Source organism: Chenopodium album, chromosome 19 (assembly GCF_948465745.1).
Source record: "Chenopodium album chromosome 19, dcCheAlbu1.1, whole genome shotgun sequence".
Classification (NCBI taxonomy): Eukaryota; Viridiplantae; Streptophyta; class Magnoliopsida; order Caryophyllales; family Amaranthaceae; genus Chenopodium; species Chenopodium album.
Genome location: NC_137852.1, coordinates 19,292,622 through 19,312,766, shown reverse-complemented (window position 1 = coordinate 19,312,766; position 20,145 = coordinate 19,292,622). Strand labels below are relative to the sequence as shown.

The following is a 20,145-nucleotide window of genomic DNA, read 5'->3' as shown; positions in this document are numbered from 1 at the left end:
GATTATACATTTAATGCAAAATAAGGTATATAAAATCTTATTACAACATTTTTTTTTTCCTAGTAAAAGTAAGCTTGAGATATTAACCATCAAATTTTCGATTTTTTGACATAGTATCAAATTAAATCTAATGCAATAAAAAGGTCATGAATTCAATCTTCATCCATTCCACCCATCAAAACTAATCTTGGGAATTTAATCATCAGAGAATAGAAAACGTAATATAAATCTATCGTCTTGAATAATAAAACTAATAATTTTTCATCGCAATGCGAATCTAAGATCACAACCGACATACAAGAATAATTTCCTAGTACATCTTTTACAGTAAGATGGACCATACTGCTATTATATAGTAAGAGCAAAATAAAATCCAACCCACAATTATGCCTTGAAAATCATGCTAACATTAAATTATTTAAACCTTCTAGATTACTACTATATAATACTTATGTCTTATAATACTATATATAATATGATATGACACAACTATTAAGGGAAGATGTAACATCGACTGGCTTTCCATTTAAGGGCACTTAGGCTTGCCTCCATGGGTGGTCATATCTGTGTAACACCTACCACATTGTTCTTTGTTGCCGTACGTGCCCGGTGGTACGCATTTGCATCTTGAACAACAAGTCGAGCAAGCCCTCACACATAACCTCTTCCTCGAGTGCAATGAACACCTTTTCTCGCACAAGGGTACACAATCTGGACCACACACGATAAGAAAGAGTATGTTAAGACACGAATGTATAAGCAATGATAAAACTATCTCCGAGATTAGATGAATTTTTCAATCTCGTGGGGGCCCATATATTTGGATATGATGAGATTGATAACGTGACAAGTATATAAATGTATCCCAACGTGTTTCGAACTAGGTCTTTGCTCTAGATGTATTATTAATTAGCCCTGAGGGAGACATTTATACTAGACCCACACCCCAATACTAGATCTACACAAATCTGTCCATTTCATAATGTTTGTGTACTACTACCTTCAAGCTAATTAATTTGTGGTAAATGTTGCGAGATTACTTGGTAAAGAGCTAAACATTTAGTACTGTCGTGAAGTATTGAATTGAATTGAATACTACAGAAGAAATAATTAAGTATATTAAAGGCAACTAATTAAATAACTTGAAGAGTTTAAGACTTTTTCAGATTTTACTTGGTATATAAGAGGGAATGGAAGAAAAAGAAGAAAAAAAAAAAGTTGTTCAATTTCGGCCACGTCTAAGATGGGATTATCATGACTAAACAAAAACATTAGTGCAAATTAAGCAACTAAAAAATATGCAAGAGTAGTAAAGGTGTGGGAGATAGAAAATATGGGAAAATAGTACCTTCTTTTTTAACTGGTGGCAGACTGCCATAGTAAGGTGAAGGGGAAGGTGGCTTGACAAGTGGGGGAGTAGGAGCAACGACGGGTGCCTTTGGTGGGTATGGAGCAACGACGGGTGCCTTAGGTGGGTTTGGTGCAACGACGGGTGCCTTAGGTGGTGCAACTATGGGTGCCTTAGGTGGTGCAACGACAGGTGCCTTAGGTGGTGCAACCACGGGTGCCTTAGGTGGGTATGGAGCAACCACAGGTGCCTTTGGAGAAGGCGCTGTAGATGGGTATGGGGCAATAACCGTTACTGGTGGCGACGCCTTTGGGGCAGCAGCTGGTGTTGGTGTTGCTGAACCCGGGAGTGGTGCAACATACACCGCATCCTAAAAACCAAACCAAACAAAAGACACATACATAAATCATCCAGAATTCAAAGATTAATAAGTACATTAGTCATAACATTCTGTTTTTTCTATTAACTAAAGTAATTCTAACGTATCTAATGTACTACGGAGTACAAAAGTTACTCCATCTTTAAAACCAAAGTTGCGTCTATTTCGGCATGCCATTACATTATACGCCTGCTGTTACTCCATTCTGAATTATCCTTACAGAAAAATAAATTTAAGAAATCAATTACCTATGATTTCTTTTCAAATTTCTGCACAGATACTCACTTGTTAAAAAGCTACTGTAATAGAGTTGTTAACTTGTTACTCCGTATTAAAGCGATCAATGTAAAATAATACGGAGTAAATGTGAAATTAGTACAGATAATTGTAAATGTATTTTCACTAAAAAGGAAACTGATTACAGGTGAACCCATACTTGTACATTAATTATCAAATCTAATATCTTGATAGGTGGTACCAAAAAACTCGAATTAATTCCATTTATGCATTACTAAAATAATGTTATGCATCTTTCGTCTAGCAATTATCAAACACTTGAAACAGAAACTAAAGTTCCTTTTAAATTTCACAAATCTAGATGCCTTTTCATTTTTAGACAACAGAGATTAAAAAACTTGACAAACTTTTAAATAAAACGGGTGTTCAGTATACTGACCATTCGTTATAAAGTGACAATAAAATGCAAGTTACACAAAAATGCACAAAAGTTATTCTGACATATATTCTGACATATATAAGAGTTATTTTATGCTTAATTGATAAATTTGATAAAAGTGACACTAAATTTGACAGAAGTAAACCCGTTATTCAGTATATTACTGAAAATCGGTGTATACAAAACTTTTCCATAAAACTTTCACTACGGAGTAACATTTTGCGTAACGAATACTCCATAGACCATAGTTATGTGTCGAAACACTGAATTTAAACACACTAAAAAATTAGCTTATGTAGGTGCACAAGATATTCTGTTTTAGTACGATCTCGTTATAAATTATTACAGTAAAATGTAAGAGAATACAATATACATGAAGCTAATTACCCCGCACAAGTCTTCTATTCTTTGTACGAGTTCGATGCATAAATCAAGTACCATGTCTCTTAATTTAAATCACAATCTAAGTCAACTTACAACAACGTACCATTTTTCTAACCTTTTGTGTCTTGTTATGAGAATACTCGTAAAACTATACTTCGACAAAATAAAAGGATAACTATAAGGAAGTACTCCTCCCGAGGGGAATTCTTATTGAATTGTCGATAAGGCAACTAAAAAGTGAATATACAAAGTATGTAATAATGTATTTTAAATTAGTAGAGTCATAGATTATAGATATATTCATACAAAAGGAAAATGGAATAATTGCACTCACAAGTTACTTTCATTTTTTTGATAACATGTGAAGTACATACCGATAATAACTTGATTATTTACCATCATTCTCTTTTTTTTCCAGCCTATTATTACATTCGTGACTCAAGTATTACTATCCTATATTCCTATTATACTTTATAAAGTTGTCTTAAGTTTCATTTGATTAATTAAACTAACTAAAACTCTAAAAGCAATTAGTAATCGATTAATAATTAAGCCAAATGTCACCAAGACTTACATGTGTTATAATATTTGGAGTGACACATCAAAGTTTGATGATGCACTATCACCTTACACCAGGGAATGTTGCTCACCGACTAGCTTAATGAGCAATAAATAAAAAGTCCTACTTAAATCACCGACTTGGTTCTATCAAATTAATTCCCCAATTAACTTCAAAGCTTAAACTCACATTTCTAAAAAAAAAAAAAAAGAAAAAAGCTACTCCGTAATAAGCAACTTTTAGTTTTGATTTATTTCTACCTACTCCCTCCATTTTTTTATTACTTGACCCGCTTTGACTTTTACACTATTCTGCATCATTTGACCGTCTTTTGTGAATATTAGGTAAGAAAAAATATATTCACGTAGGATATTTTTGAATTCGTCCTAATAAGTACTATCATAATATATATCTTTTATAATTATTACTTATAGAGAATTAAAATTATTTATCGTTAAAGTTTTGTGTTGACAAACATGATAAAAGAAACAGGTCATAGGAAGTACTATCCATGAAAATGGCCACAATAATTTGTAGATCTAACTTATTTTTTCACTACTTTGGTTTATTTTTATTACAGCAACTCCAATTTCACACTTGTCAATTCACATTTTATACTATTATAATACTTTAAAGAAAAAAAGGGTTGACTATTACGCAGTAAAAAAATACGGAGTATGTCAAGACTATTTTACCAAAATCTCACCTGACTGTTTTTTCGGAGTTCATAAATCACAAAAAATACTTTGTAATTGACTAAGGAATACTCCTATGTGTGAATGTGTTTTAACCACGGTGATAAAAAAGAGTGGAGGAAGAATACTCCATACTTTTTTTTTTTTTTGGTTAATGTATACTCCATACTAAACAAACAAAAAGACAATAATCTAGGAGTTAGATTCTTGTAAATATAATACGCCAAAAAAAGAGGCCACAATTCAAAAAAAAAAAACATATCTAAACCAAATCACATATTTTTGATAATCTTTTTTATTAAGAAGCAAATTTGTCATTTACTCCGTACCAATTAATCCAAAAAAACAGTCAAAACAAGGTAATAACACAAACACAAAAAAATCAAACGAACATACAAAAACTAAATAAAGAGAGAATAAGAGAGAAAATGACATACTGTGGTAGCAAATACAAGGAGGGAGATGAGGAGGAAACAATAAGCATGGTTTGAAGTTCCCATAATTTAAGCTAAAAAGAGAGAGAGTAACAGTAGAAGAAAACAAAGGCAACTCCAAAGGAGTTGGGAGAAAGTGAAGTTAAGAGTGTTATGTGTGTGGAGTAATGGATGAATCCTAGTGACAACACAAGGTATAAATAGAAGGAATAGGTGGGAAGATATAAGGGATGACAGTAAATTGCAAGCTGTAAGTTTGTCAGACGTCTATAGTACTACAAGTTACTAGTAATATCTCCACATTTTTAAAATTAGTGAACTCTTACGTTGAAATTCAGTTCACTTCAATTCAGCTGAGTTTAGTTATGTTCTGTTCAGTTTAGCTCCTAATTTCCTTTTCTTATAAAATATTCATTTCTGTTCTGTTCAGTTCCGTTCAGTTTAATTTAGTTCAGTTCCGTTCAGTTCAGTTCAGCTGAGTTCAATTCAGTTCAGCTGAGTTCAGTCAATGAAAACAGGCCCTACGTACTACTCCTTCCGTCCCTAATTTGTTGTTTCATACGAATACTTTATTTGCATTTTGTTACTTGTTTTATTTTTTATTAAGAAATATGATAAATATAGTTTTAAGGGTTGTGTATAAGAAGTTAAAAAAGGAAATGTTGAGGAAAAATTGACATTGATTACACTGATTTACGCGTGATTTTTTCATATATTCCTTATTTGATTTCATTTTAAAAAGTATATATTTAATACTTATATATATCGCTAAAGGTTACATATATTATTACCCTTTTATTAATTAACTAGATTGATAAATAAAAAAGACTCATAGCGATAATTTAATAAAATATTAAAAAAAAAAATTTAAAAAACCTTGTCAGAAATCACCTTTAATAACATTTTTTTTGTGAAAAATCACCTTAGAAAAATTTTCTTGAAAAAGCACATCTAAAACCAGATTTTATTTGCAAGGTAACACTTTAGACCGATTTCAGAGCATTGAACTTATTTTCCGATTTTGACCCTCACGTGAGGGTCATGTGCTCAACCCTTCCCTGACTCCCTCCACAAAACACCAAAGCCATAGCCTAGCCAACCATAGTCGCCGACACCACCACCTAGCTGCCACTAGAATCACCTCTCAGTCGCTGACACCACCACCCATCAACCTAGCGGACATCACTGCCCACCCAAATCATTTTAGACCCCGCCCGCAAAAATCCTCACCCACATCCAAAACCACCCATGTCCCACTCAAATCCACCTAGAAAACTGTACTCTCCCTTAAAAACTAAAAGGGAGGAGAGAAGGGGGTAGGTAGTAGTTTCCTCGCCCCCCCCCCCCCCCCCTCCCTCCTTTTCTCCCGAATCAAAAACTCTAGATCTAAGGTAAATAAAAAAAATTTAAAAAAAAAACTAATGAAATTAACAACAATAATAAATAAATTTTATTAACTTTTACAACTTACCTACCTCAAAAGTAGATTAACTGAGGTTGTTCATATCATTGCAGCACTTCGAGCATAGCAATGGAATTTTCCCACTCAATTACAAAATTCGAGGTTGCTAGGAAGAATAGAGGAGTGTGAAAGTCTAATTGAAGGGATAAAAGGGGAAAAAAGAAAGAAAATAGATTTTTTTCGAGTGGGTTCAAAGTGATTGGTAAGCAGTGATAGCGGCTATGTTGATGGGTGGTGGTGCCGACGGCTGGAAGGTGGTTCTAGTGGCGTCTAGGCGGTGTCGGTGGTGGTTAAGGTTGCTAGGCTATACATGGTTCTGGTGGTTTTTAATATTTACCTTATAATGTAGAATTATCTCTCCTTAATCTTCAATGTAGAACAATCACAAGTGGGTTTACAATGGGCTTATTCCCCTTACTTTAGAGTGTCCTTAGAAATTCAAAACTAACTTGAAAAGCTAGATATATATTTCGCTTGGGGGCTAGTCATCCTATCGAGGTAAATCCTTATCTAGTAGCGATTATAAAGTACCCAATTCAGAAGAGACCCGCAACCCGAGCTTTGATACTATACCATGTTAAATAAAATTTTGAAAAATACGAAACTAAGCCTGGTCAACCCGAACGAGGAGGAGGAGAGTTTAGTCAACAAATAAGCCCGAGGAGATTCCATACTAAAACCAATTGACGATTCGTGGGTAGGTCTGGTGTTGTCAACGCCGAAAAACATAGTCAACACCAATTTTTTAGCATAAGGTATGACTTCGTAAACAAAATTGTTTAAGGTATGACTGAAGGATTTATGTCTTTGTCAAGTGCAATTACTAGATATATGATGGATCAAATTATGGAGATAATCAAGTTCGTTCTTTTGGGTCGTCATATTATCATAGCTAGAGGTACTTACGATCTTTAATTTAGGCTAGTAAAATAGCCAAAAGCCCAATTGAATATAATTGATCCTATAAGGTAACACAAAGGGCCTAAATTGAGAGAAAATTTAAAGATGCACCATGGTGCACCTAGAAATAGATGCACCATGCCCATACTTTTATACTTTTAGTAAAAAAATCTGAAAATTGCAAATTTTGAACATACAGTAAAAACATCTAAACATCGCAAATTTTGAACATTTAGTTTAAAAATCTGAACAATCGCAATGCATCACGCCTATACTTTTGAACATTTAATAAAAAAAAATCTGAACAATTGCGAATTTCGAACATTTAGTTAAAAAATCTGAACATCGTAAATTTTGAACATTTAGTAAAAAAAAAATATGAACAATCGCAATGCACCATGCCTATAATTTTGAACATTTAGTTAAAAAAAAAAAAACATGAACAATAACAAATTTTGAACATTTAGTAAAAAAAATCCGAACAATCGCAAATTTTGAATTATTACGAGTTAGAAAAATTTTGAAAGAAGTTTGACTGACTCGTATAATTCAACAATTTTGTAATATAAAATGAACATTTATTGGATACAAAATCGACATTTGTTTATAAAATATGAACATAAAAATTGCATGTTTATGTTCAGTGTTTGTGACGTGTTCATATTTTTTTACTAAACGTTCATTTTTTGTAAAATGTTCAATCTTTTTTACTAAATGTTCAAAATTATAGACAGATGCACCATGGTGCACATAATACTAATTGTAGATTGAGCATAAGAGGAAGAGGCCCATGATGGACCTTCTCTCTCTAGTGGCCAGCCATATGGAGGATTTTAGGTGGATTGGGCTTGCTTCCTAAATAAACTAGGTGCCTAGGGTTGAACATTAAAATCAGTGATCATAGATCAAAACCCTAATTAGCAAATACAAGCCAACCCCTCACTAACTCTCATTCACTCTCGTCTGTCCTCCTTGGTGTGCACCGATGGTGTGTGCATGGTGGTAGTGGTTTGTGGTGGTGGCTGGTTATCCGCAAAGGTGGTCATCGTGGTTTTCCTCTTTCACTTAACCAATCTAGTAATTGTGGACGACTCATTCGAATCTCGTGGACTAAGTAGAGGAGCAACGCTTGAGGCTCTATTCTCTCCCTTATTGATAGTCAATCGCATTGTGGAAATCACGCATCAAAGGTATGAATTATGTGATTCTTTATGTATTATGCTTGTAGATCTTTTTTAGGTGTGAACGAATATGATTCGTGAAATTCCACTTAGAGTACCTAAAGTCCTACAGTGGTATCAGTAAGCCTCTTGTATTCACACATATTAATCATAATTCTTTGATATCCACAAATTTAAATTCAGTTAAGAGGTAGAATAATCTAATTATGGTTCAATCTTTATTTTAAATGGAGATTTAAAGGTTTGAAATTTGTTTAAATGTGATTTAATTGCTTGAAAAGAGAACCAATGCCAGGTGGGCCACTGCGGCTGTCCAGGTGGTCGAAAAGAGAGGAAGGAAGGGTGGCGGCTAGTAGACAGGCGGCGACAGCAAAGTGCAACCGTGGCACTGCCGCCTGCTGTAGCCAGCATTCTGCTGGTGGCTGACCTTCGGCCTAGCTGTTACGGTAGCCCTCAGATGACGAAAGGAGGTTTAGGCGAGGAAGAAGGTGGCTTCGGCGATTAGAGCCCACAGAGAGTTGGCGGGATCTGTTCTGGTCAGGCTGCTTGTGCTGTGGATGGGTTCGTTTCCTAGCTGCGGTTAGGGGGCTGATGTTGCTACGTTGGTTGGGGGTTTTTATCCTGGCTAACGTGGCAACAAATGAAAAAAATAAATAAATTAATTGTTTTATTTTAATTATTTGTTTTATTTTAAGTTTAGATAAAATATGATTTTATCTAAGATAATTTCAAATTTTGAAAATTGTTTTAATATTTGAAAATTTTAAGGATTGTTGAGCAAGATCCAAAAGGATAAAGATTGACTTGGTAATGTGATTATCCATAATTAGTTAGGTAATTGATTTATAATTTTGAGATTGACTAGTAATTAGGATTTATCTTTTAAGATTAAAATAAGATTTGATTCTATCTCATGACTAAGTTAAAATATGTGATATTTTATTGATGGTCATGAATAATATATGATATTATTTACAGATTAAAATATGAGTTATTTTGGTACCGTGTTTCCTTAATTATGAACATTTTATGTTGTAGTTTAGGCAAACATGTTTACGTGATATTTATTACGTGGCAATTTTATAATATATGTTGCTATATAATGACAAGTATGGCCTAATAGATTACTAAATACGATATGCGCATCGTAATGTATTTTTGTAATCTAAGTACGGTCTGCGTACTGATAAAATTTTTTTATAATTTGATTAAATTATTTAAGTAGTAAATAGAATAGAGTAGAATTACAGATTACAGTTAATCCAAGAGGCTCATGAAGTAAAAGCCCAAAGGAGCGAGGTGGATGAGATCCATGAAGGTTCAAGTGGGAGCGTTTGCTTTATTAGTTTTCTTAGGATTAGAGGTCATGCTATGTCTTATTTATGCATTTAGTATATTATGCATGTTCCCGCTAAAAAAAAAACAAAAATTATTATGCATGTTAGATTTTATTGATGTTTTGTGATGATGCGCTAAGTTCACTAAATTAATCACACCATAATAAATCTAGATCCCATTAATATTGAGATTGCTTTTCCAATTGAAAACCCAACAATTCTATGATAATTATGATAGGTCATGCCAAAGCTGGGTGTCATTTTATATCTAAGGTGAGTTGGGGTAAATCAAGTTTTACAATTTTAATTGGTTTTACTCAACAGGGTAGAGTTTAGAAACTTGAAGCAAAGAGTAATAATTACACATGAGATGGTTAATTATTCAACCAAGAATTGCAATCTGTAAAGAGTTTACTCACCTTGAAAATGTAATTAATGGTTAGGGCCAAATTCCAGTCAGTTATTATATGAATAAAGGTTCTTGGAATCACTTAACTCGATCAATTGGGACAAATCAATATTGAATAAAGAGTTAAAGTAACCAATCATTTTTAATTTAGGTGCTTTAAAGATAAATATAATTGAATTTTGCGTTTATTTATAAGTAATATTTTGTTCTAATTTTTTAAAATATATATAATCTCCTCGAATGAAAATAAAGTTGAGAAACGCGCTCAAAAGTATTAAAAAATTATCCATAAACAAGATTCTTAGTGTATGGAGATGAATATAATTATAAAATTTAGAAGTTGCAAGATCCATGTTATGAGAATGTCTTACCAAATCTCTTCCATGACCAAGGTATAAGAGTCATCATACTAAGGTTCTTGGATTGAAGCAAGTTATGTAATTTTGAGTTGTATATATTTTAAAAATAAATATCACACAAGTAATACATCAATTTGCAAAATTATGCTTAATCAGAAATTATTATTTCTGTTAATTAATTATGGTTTTTGATGAAATTATATAAAATGTCCGAAGTAATTATGAACAGGTGAACAAAATTCATACATTATTTTAGTTCCTAGTTTGAAATCATTAAATTAGACATAAATGATTTCAATGAGTGGAGTGACATGTAAGATTGATTGAATATTGTAGACACCTAAAAATGTCTGCCCAAAACCAAACCCGATGATGAACTACCTTTCACCGCCATTATTCGTCAGGTTGAGTATTTAATCTTTGTAGTGCTTAAATCCATGTTCAATCTCAATACATTTCATAAACCAACGCAATTCCTAGCCCATTTTCCCCAAACCATAACTTATTGTCCTCTTTTCGTGCCTTTAAACCCAAAATAATTCATTTCGTGTCCTTTAAAATCATTCTTTTCGTGTCCTTAATATAACAACGTTTAGATCAGTTTATTTTGGTCCATAATCTGGGTCCAATTATTGAATATTTGAATGGGGTTTGAAAACAACTTTCCAACGATATATTATAAGCCCAAATCGAAGTTATAACGAATAAGTTATGGCCAAAATACTAAACTGAATCCAAACCGAACCTAAGTCCACCTTACCTACAACCCAATGATCATGAGGAGGGTCCAAAGGATTTAATCCCACTCCTAATACAATTAGGATTAATTAGATTCTTCTATAAGTTATTAAAATATCTTAATTATTCTTTTTGAAAAGATAATATAAAAGAGTTTAAAATTGAATAAAACTTTTCTTTTTGAAAGTCCTAATTCTATTTGAATTGAAAGACGCTCAAAGATAGTCAGATATTATTTTCGTGATTCATATTTTTTTATCTAAATCTTATATGGTTGGATAGCCCTTGAAATTATCTTTCCAATGATATATTATAATATTAATTCCGAGCTATAACGAAAAAGATATGAGCGAAATACGAAACTTTATCCAAAACTGTTATCGTTTCACTATTTCGGCCATATCTTTAATTCTACAATATATTTTAATCTTATTTTAATTGGTTTAGAAAGTAGACTTCAAGTTCTTTCCAACGATATCTTATTTATCTTATTTCGATTTCTAGATCAAAAAATATGATAAAAACAAAAACCGTAAAAACTGTTGTCTATCGCAAGAGTTTTATTCCGATTCGAACTCTATCTTTTCTTGATTTTTCGACCCTCTTTTTTCCTTATAAATAGAGGTCATATCACCCCTTTTTTAATCATTAACAAGCTTGATCACCAAATCATTCTCTCTTCCTCTCTTTTACACCAAAAATCATTCTCTTCCATCTCTCTCTCATATTCTAAGCCTTAAACCTATATTCTTAATCACACCATTCTTCCCCTAAGAACTCCAAGGAGTTTGTACTTAACCAGAGATTCCGTCCTTAAACCAAGGCATGAAAGGTAAAATTAACTGAGGGTTTGGACCAAATTAAATCTACATTTATTTAATTTAATTTTAATTTGATTTATATTTATTGAAGTTACTAACAATTTATTCATGATGTAGCAATTTAAAGGAACGCGCGGAATGTGAGTAATTATTAATCACTAAATTTCTCTTATTTTTTTTATTGCTTTTATCATGATTAGGGTTATTATTATTTGATTGGACTAGCTAACGTTATTATTGTTGAATTGCTTCCAATATTAATGTTGATTCTATTATTATTTATGATCACGATATTGCATGTTTAAAGAGAATATGTAATTGAAATTCACGACTAATAAGATAATTTGGACGACCGGTTTAGGTTCTTTTAATCTTGTTATTAAATCAAGTGGTCACGATATTATAGAATTATATGTTGCATTAATATTCAACCAATTTAGCTTAATGATAGTTTGGAGCAAATTGAATCTTTGTTTGCATGCCTTTGAGATCACAGGAATACTTTTCATAATAAAAATCGAGTAGAGACCATTACGGGCGAATGTGACTCCATGACTCATTTCGTACCATCATCCCCGATCCTCCTTTCGTGGTTCCGAACCATATGGATTTAGTAATCTCATTGATTATGAATAGGGTGTAACCTTCACGAGTCAATCGTTGCTGCTTTTCGTTGTCTCTTTTCGTGGTTGACTTTTATGATCCGTGAACAGTTTACAAGTTCCTTAAAAACTTGTTAGCGGCTCCCTAATTTCCTTTTTACTAATCGTATATGTCAATTTCCACTTCCTATGAGTGCCAAGCATATTCACACATGCTTTTACGTAGGCGCACTTCAAACGACGCCTATAGATATATAGCACAGTTTCATGGGCTATAGGGGCATAAAGATGCTCGGTCAATCACATGGGTATGCATAAATGATGCATGATCGAATTATTGACCTATTTTGAAGTTCAAGTATAGAGTTTTCGGTTATATAAGTGGATTCCTTGACATGAGTGGAACATTGATTTTATTCAATGATTGATTTAAATGTGGTACACCCAAACGTCATGCCGTAAAAGGTGGCTATAAAAGGTGTTTCCCGATTACTTCAAAAGTTGAGTGGGAGCTTTAGTTGCCACAAGATTGGATTGAGTCTACCTCTTTTTTAAGGATTGTGTCATGACCCCTTGAAAAGGGATAATTAAGAGAATGCGTGGCCGCGCTCAAATGTTTGCTCAAATGTTTGATCATTTGTTTTGTGACTCTAACTTAGATTTCAAGAAATGATTTGTAGATTAATATGATCTTAACATGTGATGCAATCATATTGTCAAATCGACACACATTGACTTAGGGTATATGAATAATATTGCACACTTGTCTTGGACAAGTGGGAGATTGAAGGATTTATGTCTTTGTCAAGTGAAATTACTAAATTAATATATATGATGGATCAAATTATAGAGATAATTAAGTTCGTTATTTTGAATCGTCGTACTATCATAGCTAGAGGTACTTATGATCTTTGGCTAGTAAAATAGCCTAAAACCCAATTGAACAGATCCTAGGTCACACAAAAGCCCTAGATTGAGCATAAGAGGAAGAGGCTCATGATGGACCTTCTTCCTCTAAATAGCCGACCATATGGAGGAGTTTAGGTGGATTTGGCTTGCTTCCTAGTCTAGTTATACTATGATTATAGATAGACTAGGTGCCTAGGGTTGAACATAACATTCAGTGATCATAAATCAAACCCTAATTAACAAACACAAGCCAACCCCTCACAAACTCTCTCACACTCTCGTCCATCCTTCTTGGTGTGTGCACGGTGGTGGTGGTTCGTGGTGGTGGCTGGTTGTCTGTAGAGGTGGTGATCGTGGCTTTTCTCTTTCACTAAACCAATCTAGTATTGATGGACGACTCATTGGAATCCCGTGGACTAAATAGAGGAGCAACGCTTGGGGCTCTATTCTCTCCCTAATTAATAGTCAATCGCATCATGAAAATCACACGCGTCAAAGGTATGAATTATGTGATTTTTTACGTGTTATGCTTGTAGATCCTGTTTAGGTGCGTAAGAATATGATTCGTGAGATCCCGCTTAAAGTACCTAAAGTCCTACAATGACCTCACATAAAAAATAAAAAATTATAAGGATGTTTCTTGCAAAAAAGTGATGTTATTAGGAAGTTTTTTCCTATTATGCTTCTTTAAAATTACTAATATTTATTGAAATGAAATTATCGCAAATTCTATGCTACTCCTGGTGTACCGTGTGCATGGTACTCCAGGTTTATAAATTTTATGTTATTTTAAGATGAACTTCTTGTTATTTCAATTTATATATATACTCCCTCCGTACCCTTTTGATAGTCCCTTATGGGCATTTTTCACGGGAACTAATAAACGCAAATAAGAATAGTAAAAGTAAATTGACATTGGGTATGCAATAAAGTAGAGAGAGAAAGTGATAAAAGTACATGGGAAAACAAAATTTACTTGGGAAATTTAAATTTGCACAAATGTTGTTGCAAATTGGAGGGAATTTTGGTAAAAAATTAATATTAATGGTTGTTGGAAAAAACAAATGGGGTGAACATTTTGGGACTAAAATTTGCCCATAAGGGACTATCAAAAGAGGACGGAGGGAGTATTATTTTAAAATAAGTACATGTTATTTTATATTTGCAAGTTGTTTTTTCCAACATTGATCCTTTCGCTGTTCTCCACATTTATAAAATTCTGTTATTTTGATGTGAACCTCGTATTATTTCAATTTATATATATGTTATTTTTTTACATAAATACATGTTATTTTAATAAATGCAATTTTTTTTATACATGATTTTAGTGTATAGTAGATAAGTGAATATCATATTATTTTAGCAAAATAACACAAGATTTTAAGCAAAATAACATAAGACTTAGGCAAAATAACTCAAGTATATTGGGTATGGAGTAGTGGAGTACCGTGATCCAGGAGTATATAATACTAATTGGAAATTATTAGTGAACAAGGTCTAATCTTAATTCTTTTTTGAAAGAAAAAAAGAAACTTAATTCTCATATACTCTGATATTTTATTTTAATTTATTTTTATGGTAAGGAGAATTCGTTTGCAAGTCGGACAGATTTAGGGATTCCACTTGATTGGAATGTGAATTGAACCCCTCTTACATGGATGGAATGAGGGTCTCTAACCACTAGACTAGGCTAACCTTAATTCTCCATATACTATAATAATGGTACCAACGAGACAATATATACTCTTATAGGTATACAAGTAGTCTGTATAATACATTCCTAATTTTTTTTTTTGGTGTTTAGAGAGCCACAAGGGTGGGGGTGAGAATCGATCCCAGGATCTCCTGGAATCGGGAAGGAAGCTCTAACCACTTGAGCTATCCCTCACTCTCATAATACATTCCTAAGGGTACACAAACAAACTTCCTCCGTTTTTGTTTTTTTTTTCTTTTCAGTTTGAATATTACAATGTGTCAATGTTCATGTGTTTCGCTTTGACTTATTTTGATGATTTATAGCTATACAAAAATATAGTCATATGAGATCTTGTTACTTTGTTAGATAATTCGTTTTGATTTATACTATTTTAATAATAAATGGTTATAAAAATTATAATTCTTACTTATTGATAATCAAAGATATTAATGATTGAAATCATACATTGACAAGCGTGAAAAAAGAAGTATTGCAACTATAAAGAAAAAGAGAAAGTATATGATTATAATCCTAAAATGACCATTAACTGGTGCACAAAGCCACAAATGACTAAAATGTCCCATTAAAATGAGTTGGGAAAGTATTGACAGGTGCAGATGTAAAATGGATATAAGACCCTCTCCAATGGTGAGACTTGAGTGAGTTTTTTTTAGGAGAAAGAGAGAGTATTTTTTTGCAAAGGATACCAGTAAGTTGGTATCTAAACTAACTTAGCAACTCCAAAAGAAAGTTGCTAAGTTTCGATATATACTTAACTTTGAGTCTCATTTGACAAAAAGTGTGGGCCGTTATCAATACTATAATATGCTTTGTAATTTATTTAAGTTTTAATTATATTTTTTTTTTATATTAAACTTAAAATATGATTTGGTGGGCCAGAAATTGAAAGCGACATTAGTATACTTTAGAAAGTCTCAACATTGGGAAATTAGATTTCATATGAGTTGTTAATTTGAGAAGTGGGTTGGGTATCACCATTGAAGATAGTAAACAACTCATTTTGTATTTCAATACTCAAAGTTGAGTCTCACCATTGAAGATTTGGAGATGGTCTAACATATAAATCGGGACGCGGTTTCACTAATTGGAAGCTGACCCCGCCACTGAAACACTGGCTTTGGTCGAAATGCGTTCCCCGATGCCTATCTATTTTCCTCAGAAACTGTGTTGTTTATGAACTGATCTTCTTGTCCAATTCCCATCTTTCTTTTCCTTGCTTGTTTTTCACTTCTCCCAGTAATTTTATCATATTCATATTCCTTCCAACAAAATGAGGACGCTTGGTAGATCATATCGTGTTGTCTACAACTCTACATGACTACATAATTACATTGTCTTTTAACGATGAAAGTGATAATGTACATTTTAAGAAACCTCTAACATTGGTTGTGTTTACACTCTTTTCCACCACAAAGAATTTTAGTTGTGTAGTACTTCCTCCGTTTTTTTGTACTTACAACACACTTTTTAGGCACGCAATTTTAGGAGATGATTAGTGAGGGTAAACAAGCGATTTTATCAATATAATGTTTACACGAAGATTAAAATAGGGTTAAGTATCATTTGTAAAAATTATAATGAATAATTTATCTGTTTACATTACATAAACCCGACCTCAAAACACGTGCCACAAGGCTGTGTTGCAAATAAAAAGAAACGAAGGAAGTATGTATTTTGCTATGAACAATAAATATAACAAAGTTAATCACATTTAAACATAAATTAGGCCATGTTTGTGAGAGTATCTGACTGTCTGTTATTTGCAAGCTGTGAGAGTTGGTATTAATTGTCAAATAAATACTCCATACTTCGTATTAGGTATGTAAGGCACTAAGGCGTGTTCAACGCTAACTTTTAAGTAGCTTTTAATGGTTTGACCAAATCAAACCACTACTTAACAAAAATATGAGTGTTTGACAATGTAATTGTTGGAGTAGCTTTTAATGGTTATTAGCTTTTGAAAATAGAGATAGCTGTTGAAAATTTAATCTCTAATATTTTTTTACAACAAGTGATTTTTATACGAAGTATGTAACAGATAGTCAATCGCTAATTTACCAAACAATTATACCAAATACTCATACAGATAGCTAACAACTATCTTCACAATTAACAGCTACATTCATAGTTATATTTTGGCAAACACGCCCGTAAATAGATAATTAAAAATATGGGTGTGATGAGTGACATTTTTGGCACTCATTTGGTTTCTTTTTGGATGATTTTTATTTCATTTTATCTCTCTTTTCTTTAGTTTTCCTTAGTTTTATTCTTGTTTTCCTCATTTTATGCCTTTTGTAGTTTATTTCTCTTTTTCATGTCTTTTTCTAGTTTACTTGTTATTTTTCTCTTTTACTTGCTTTTTATCTTTTGCTTTTAGGTGGTAATTGATTGTCCAAGAATTCCCGAGCCTCCTCTCTACGAGTTTTCATTGCTTTTATGCCTAAAGAAGGTGCAAGAAGTTTCAAGTCAAAGGTGGATCCAAGGGGCAAGCTTCAAGGCTTTGTTTATGCCTTATTCATGGCTTTCATTCTTCAAGAAGTTCAAGAAAGTTTCTGCCCACTTTGTCCTCCATCATCATCATCCTGGATGCGTGCACCACTTGAGCTAGGACGAAGAGAAGAAGGGAGTGTGCGGCCGCACATTGGTCGTGTGCGGCCGCACACCAGGTGCGTGCGGGCGCACATGCCTGGGTGTGTCCCGTGCGCGCCATTCTCCCTCCTCCGAGCGCCCGCACTTACGAGGGTCTATTTTTGGGCGTCTTTACCGACCTCCTCCTTGTATATATAGTTATTTCTACCTATTTTTAGAAAGGAAGTTTTTAGATTGAATTTGATAGTTAGTTTTTGGGAGAATTTTAGAGAGAGAAACTCAAGAACTAGAGAGAGAAACTCATGATTTTTGGTGTTTGTTCAAGAATTCATCATTGTATTTGATCTTTTGATCAAAGTTTTGTAAGGATCTTCTTCTTAATCTCAATTCAAGTTTGATTTTAGTTGATTTCATTAGTTTTTCATGTTGTTGATGATTGATTTGGTTATTGATTGAATTTTGATTGATTTTGATTGATTGTTGGTTTAATCTTTGATTTCAAGCATGTTGATGATGAATTTGATGAATGTTGTAGTTTTGATCTCCATTTCTATGGCTAGTGAGTAGTTCCCTAGCTAGGGAGATGGTGAAGCATGTATGAATGATGGAATAGTGTGATTTGGGGATAATTGATGGAGTTGATGATATGATTAAATTGGTTGATTTTTCATGTGCATGTGTGTGATTAATTGAGGTTTGACCATCTTTGATTAATACACTAGATTGCATTGTAAGCTTGCTATGATACGGACCATTGATTAGTAGACTTGCAATTTCACGATTGAGGTGCTTTGTGACGTTCCCTAGTTAGTGTTTAGCGTAGTTGACGCTAGTTAGACCTCTAGGTGAACCACCTTAGTATGCTCTTTTGGATACATGATAATTTTCCTTCATATCGATTGATTTAGTTGGTTTGACCTCCCAAATTACCGATTCCATTATGATTGCATGTGGATCCATTGCCCTAATGTCTTAGATTGATTTTATACAAGTTTGCATACCTAGTTTAGACCTAGTTCTACCTCAAACCCCTTTTGATTCCGAAATAGCTTGATCTAGACTTCGTGCACTTGACATCATTCCCTTGGGTTCGACCTTGACTTGCCGCTACGCTATATAGGGGTTAGTTAAGCTATAAATATTGTTTGATAGGGTGGGGTGGTAGCCCAACGACCTACCATTCTCCGCCACATCAAAATGGCGCCGTTGCCGGGGAATGGTGCTTGAGTGTATGTTGTTTTTGAGTCTATTTCATTTTGATAAAATACAAAAAGATTTTGTTTCTCTAGGCTACATTTTTAGCCGTGTTACTAACATTTTTTGTGTGAGTTTTGCATGCATAGAACCCGTGATCGTCCCCTTGTTCCCCTTGATCCGGAAATAGAAAGGACTATTTCAAGAAGAAGAGTGGATATTAGATCTTTGGCTTATAGCTCTTCGAGTGAAGAAGAAGTTCAAGAAGAACAAGGAATGGGTGAACATCCTAGAATAGCCTTGAAGGAGCTTGGAGTGCCCGGGGCATATAGATTTGAGAGTGGAATTGCTCCACCAACTACCCCGGCAAATGACTTCGAAATTCGTCCGGCAATGATCACCTTGATTGAGAGAAGGCAATATAGTGGGGCTAAGAATGAAAGCCCATTGAACCATTTGAAAGAATTTGAAAAATATTGCAACACTATCAAAGTCAATGGGGTCTCTCAAGAATTCATCCGCCTCAAGTTGTTCCCCTTCTCTCTAATAGGAAGATCTTTGGAGTGGCTAGGCAAGGAGGTAAAGCCCAACTCCTTGAGAACTTGGGATGATGTTACAAAGGCCTTCTTGTCCCGTTTCTATCCCCAAAAGAAGACGGCGGAGGCAAGAGCCTTGATTCAAGGGTTCAAGCAAAGGCCAAACGAAAGTCTCTATGAAGCATGGGAGAGATTTAAAGAGTATCAAAGGGAGTGCCCTCATCATGGAATCCCCACATACCAAGTGATCCAAATCTTCTATGGCGGTTTAAGTCCCCAAGGCAAGTCATGCCTTGATGGAGGGGCCGGGGGCCCTATCATGAACAAAACCGAGGAAGAAGTTGTGGACATCATTGAGGATGTGGTGACATATTATAGGGATTGGCAAGATGGGGAGAGAGACTCTTCAAGCAAACAATATTCATTGTATTCGGTGGACCATCTCAATGCAATCAACAACCTTTCCTCTCAAATGACAAATTTAGGAAAGGAGGTCACCGCAATCAAAGCTAAGTTGGAGAGCACTTCTACCTCTTCTCAAGCTTCTAATCTTCCCTCCCAATTTAAGGGGAGAGGTACTCCTTCTAACTCTCAACCCCCTCCCTCTTCACATAATATGCCTTTGGGTTGCTTGTTTTGTGATGCATGTGGATCGTATGATCATGACTCTAGTGCTTGTCCTAATGAATGTGTTGATGAGTTTGACAATGAATGTGAACATGTCAATTTTGTGTCAAACAACAATGTTCAAAGGTTTGATAATCAAAAAGGCCAATGGAATAGGAATTACCAAAACCAAGGCAATTTTGACAACTATAATCATAATGGTGGTTATAGGAACCAAGGGAATCAAGGTTCTCGTGGTAACAATAACCAAGGTTATAGTAGCCAAAATCAAGGCCAAAATTATGGT

At 33.8% G+C, this 20,145-nt stretch overlaps 1 protein-coding gene and 1 non-coding gene across 2 annotated transcripts; both read right to left on the bottom strand.

Annotated features, from left to right (window-relative positions):
- Positions 1 to 295: 295 nt before the first annotated feature.
- On the bottom strand, positions 296 to 4,625 carry LOC145595055 (uncharacterized). The gene is made up of 3 exons (XM_081651411.1): positions 4,479 to 4,625; positions 1,349 to 1,718; positions 296 to 711 (listed from the first exon to the last, which is right to left on the bottom strand). Exons 1-3 carry the CDS (start codon positions 4,539 to 4,541, stop codon positions 527 to 529), a joined length of 618 nt encoding a protein of 205 aa, XP_081507537.1. The 5' UTR covers positions 4,542 to 4,625; the 3' UTR covers positions 296 to 526.
- A 14,732-nt stretch (positions 4,626 to 19,357) lies between these two features.
- Positions 19,358 to 19,463, bottom strand: LOC145596239 (small nucleolar RNA R71). The gene has a single exon (XR_014103103.1). It is a non-coding gene; the product is annotated as a small nucleolar RNA R71 (small nucleolar RNA).
- Between the last annotated feature and the right edge of the window lie 682 nt (positions 19,464 to 20,145).

Coding starts and splice junctions, on each gene's coding strand:
- LOC145595055 (XM_081651411.1), bottom strand. CDS start 4,541: ATGGGAACTTCAAACCATGCTTATTGTTTCCTCCTCATCTCCCTCCTT. Junction 1,719..4,478: donor TCCTTGTATTTGCTACCACA/GTATGTCATTTT, acceptor TTTGGTTTTTAG/GATGCGGTGTATGTTGCACC. Junction 712..1,348: donor GCCACCAGTTAAAAAAGAAG/GTACTATTTTCC, acceptor TGTGTGGTCCAG/ATTGTGTACCCTTGTGCGAG.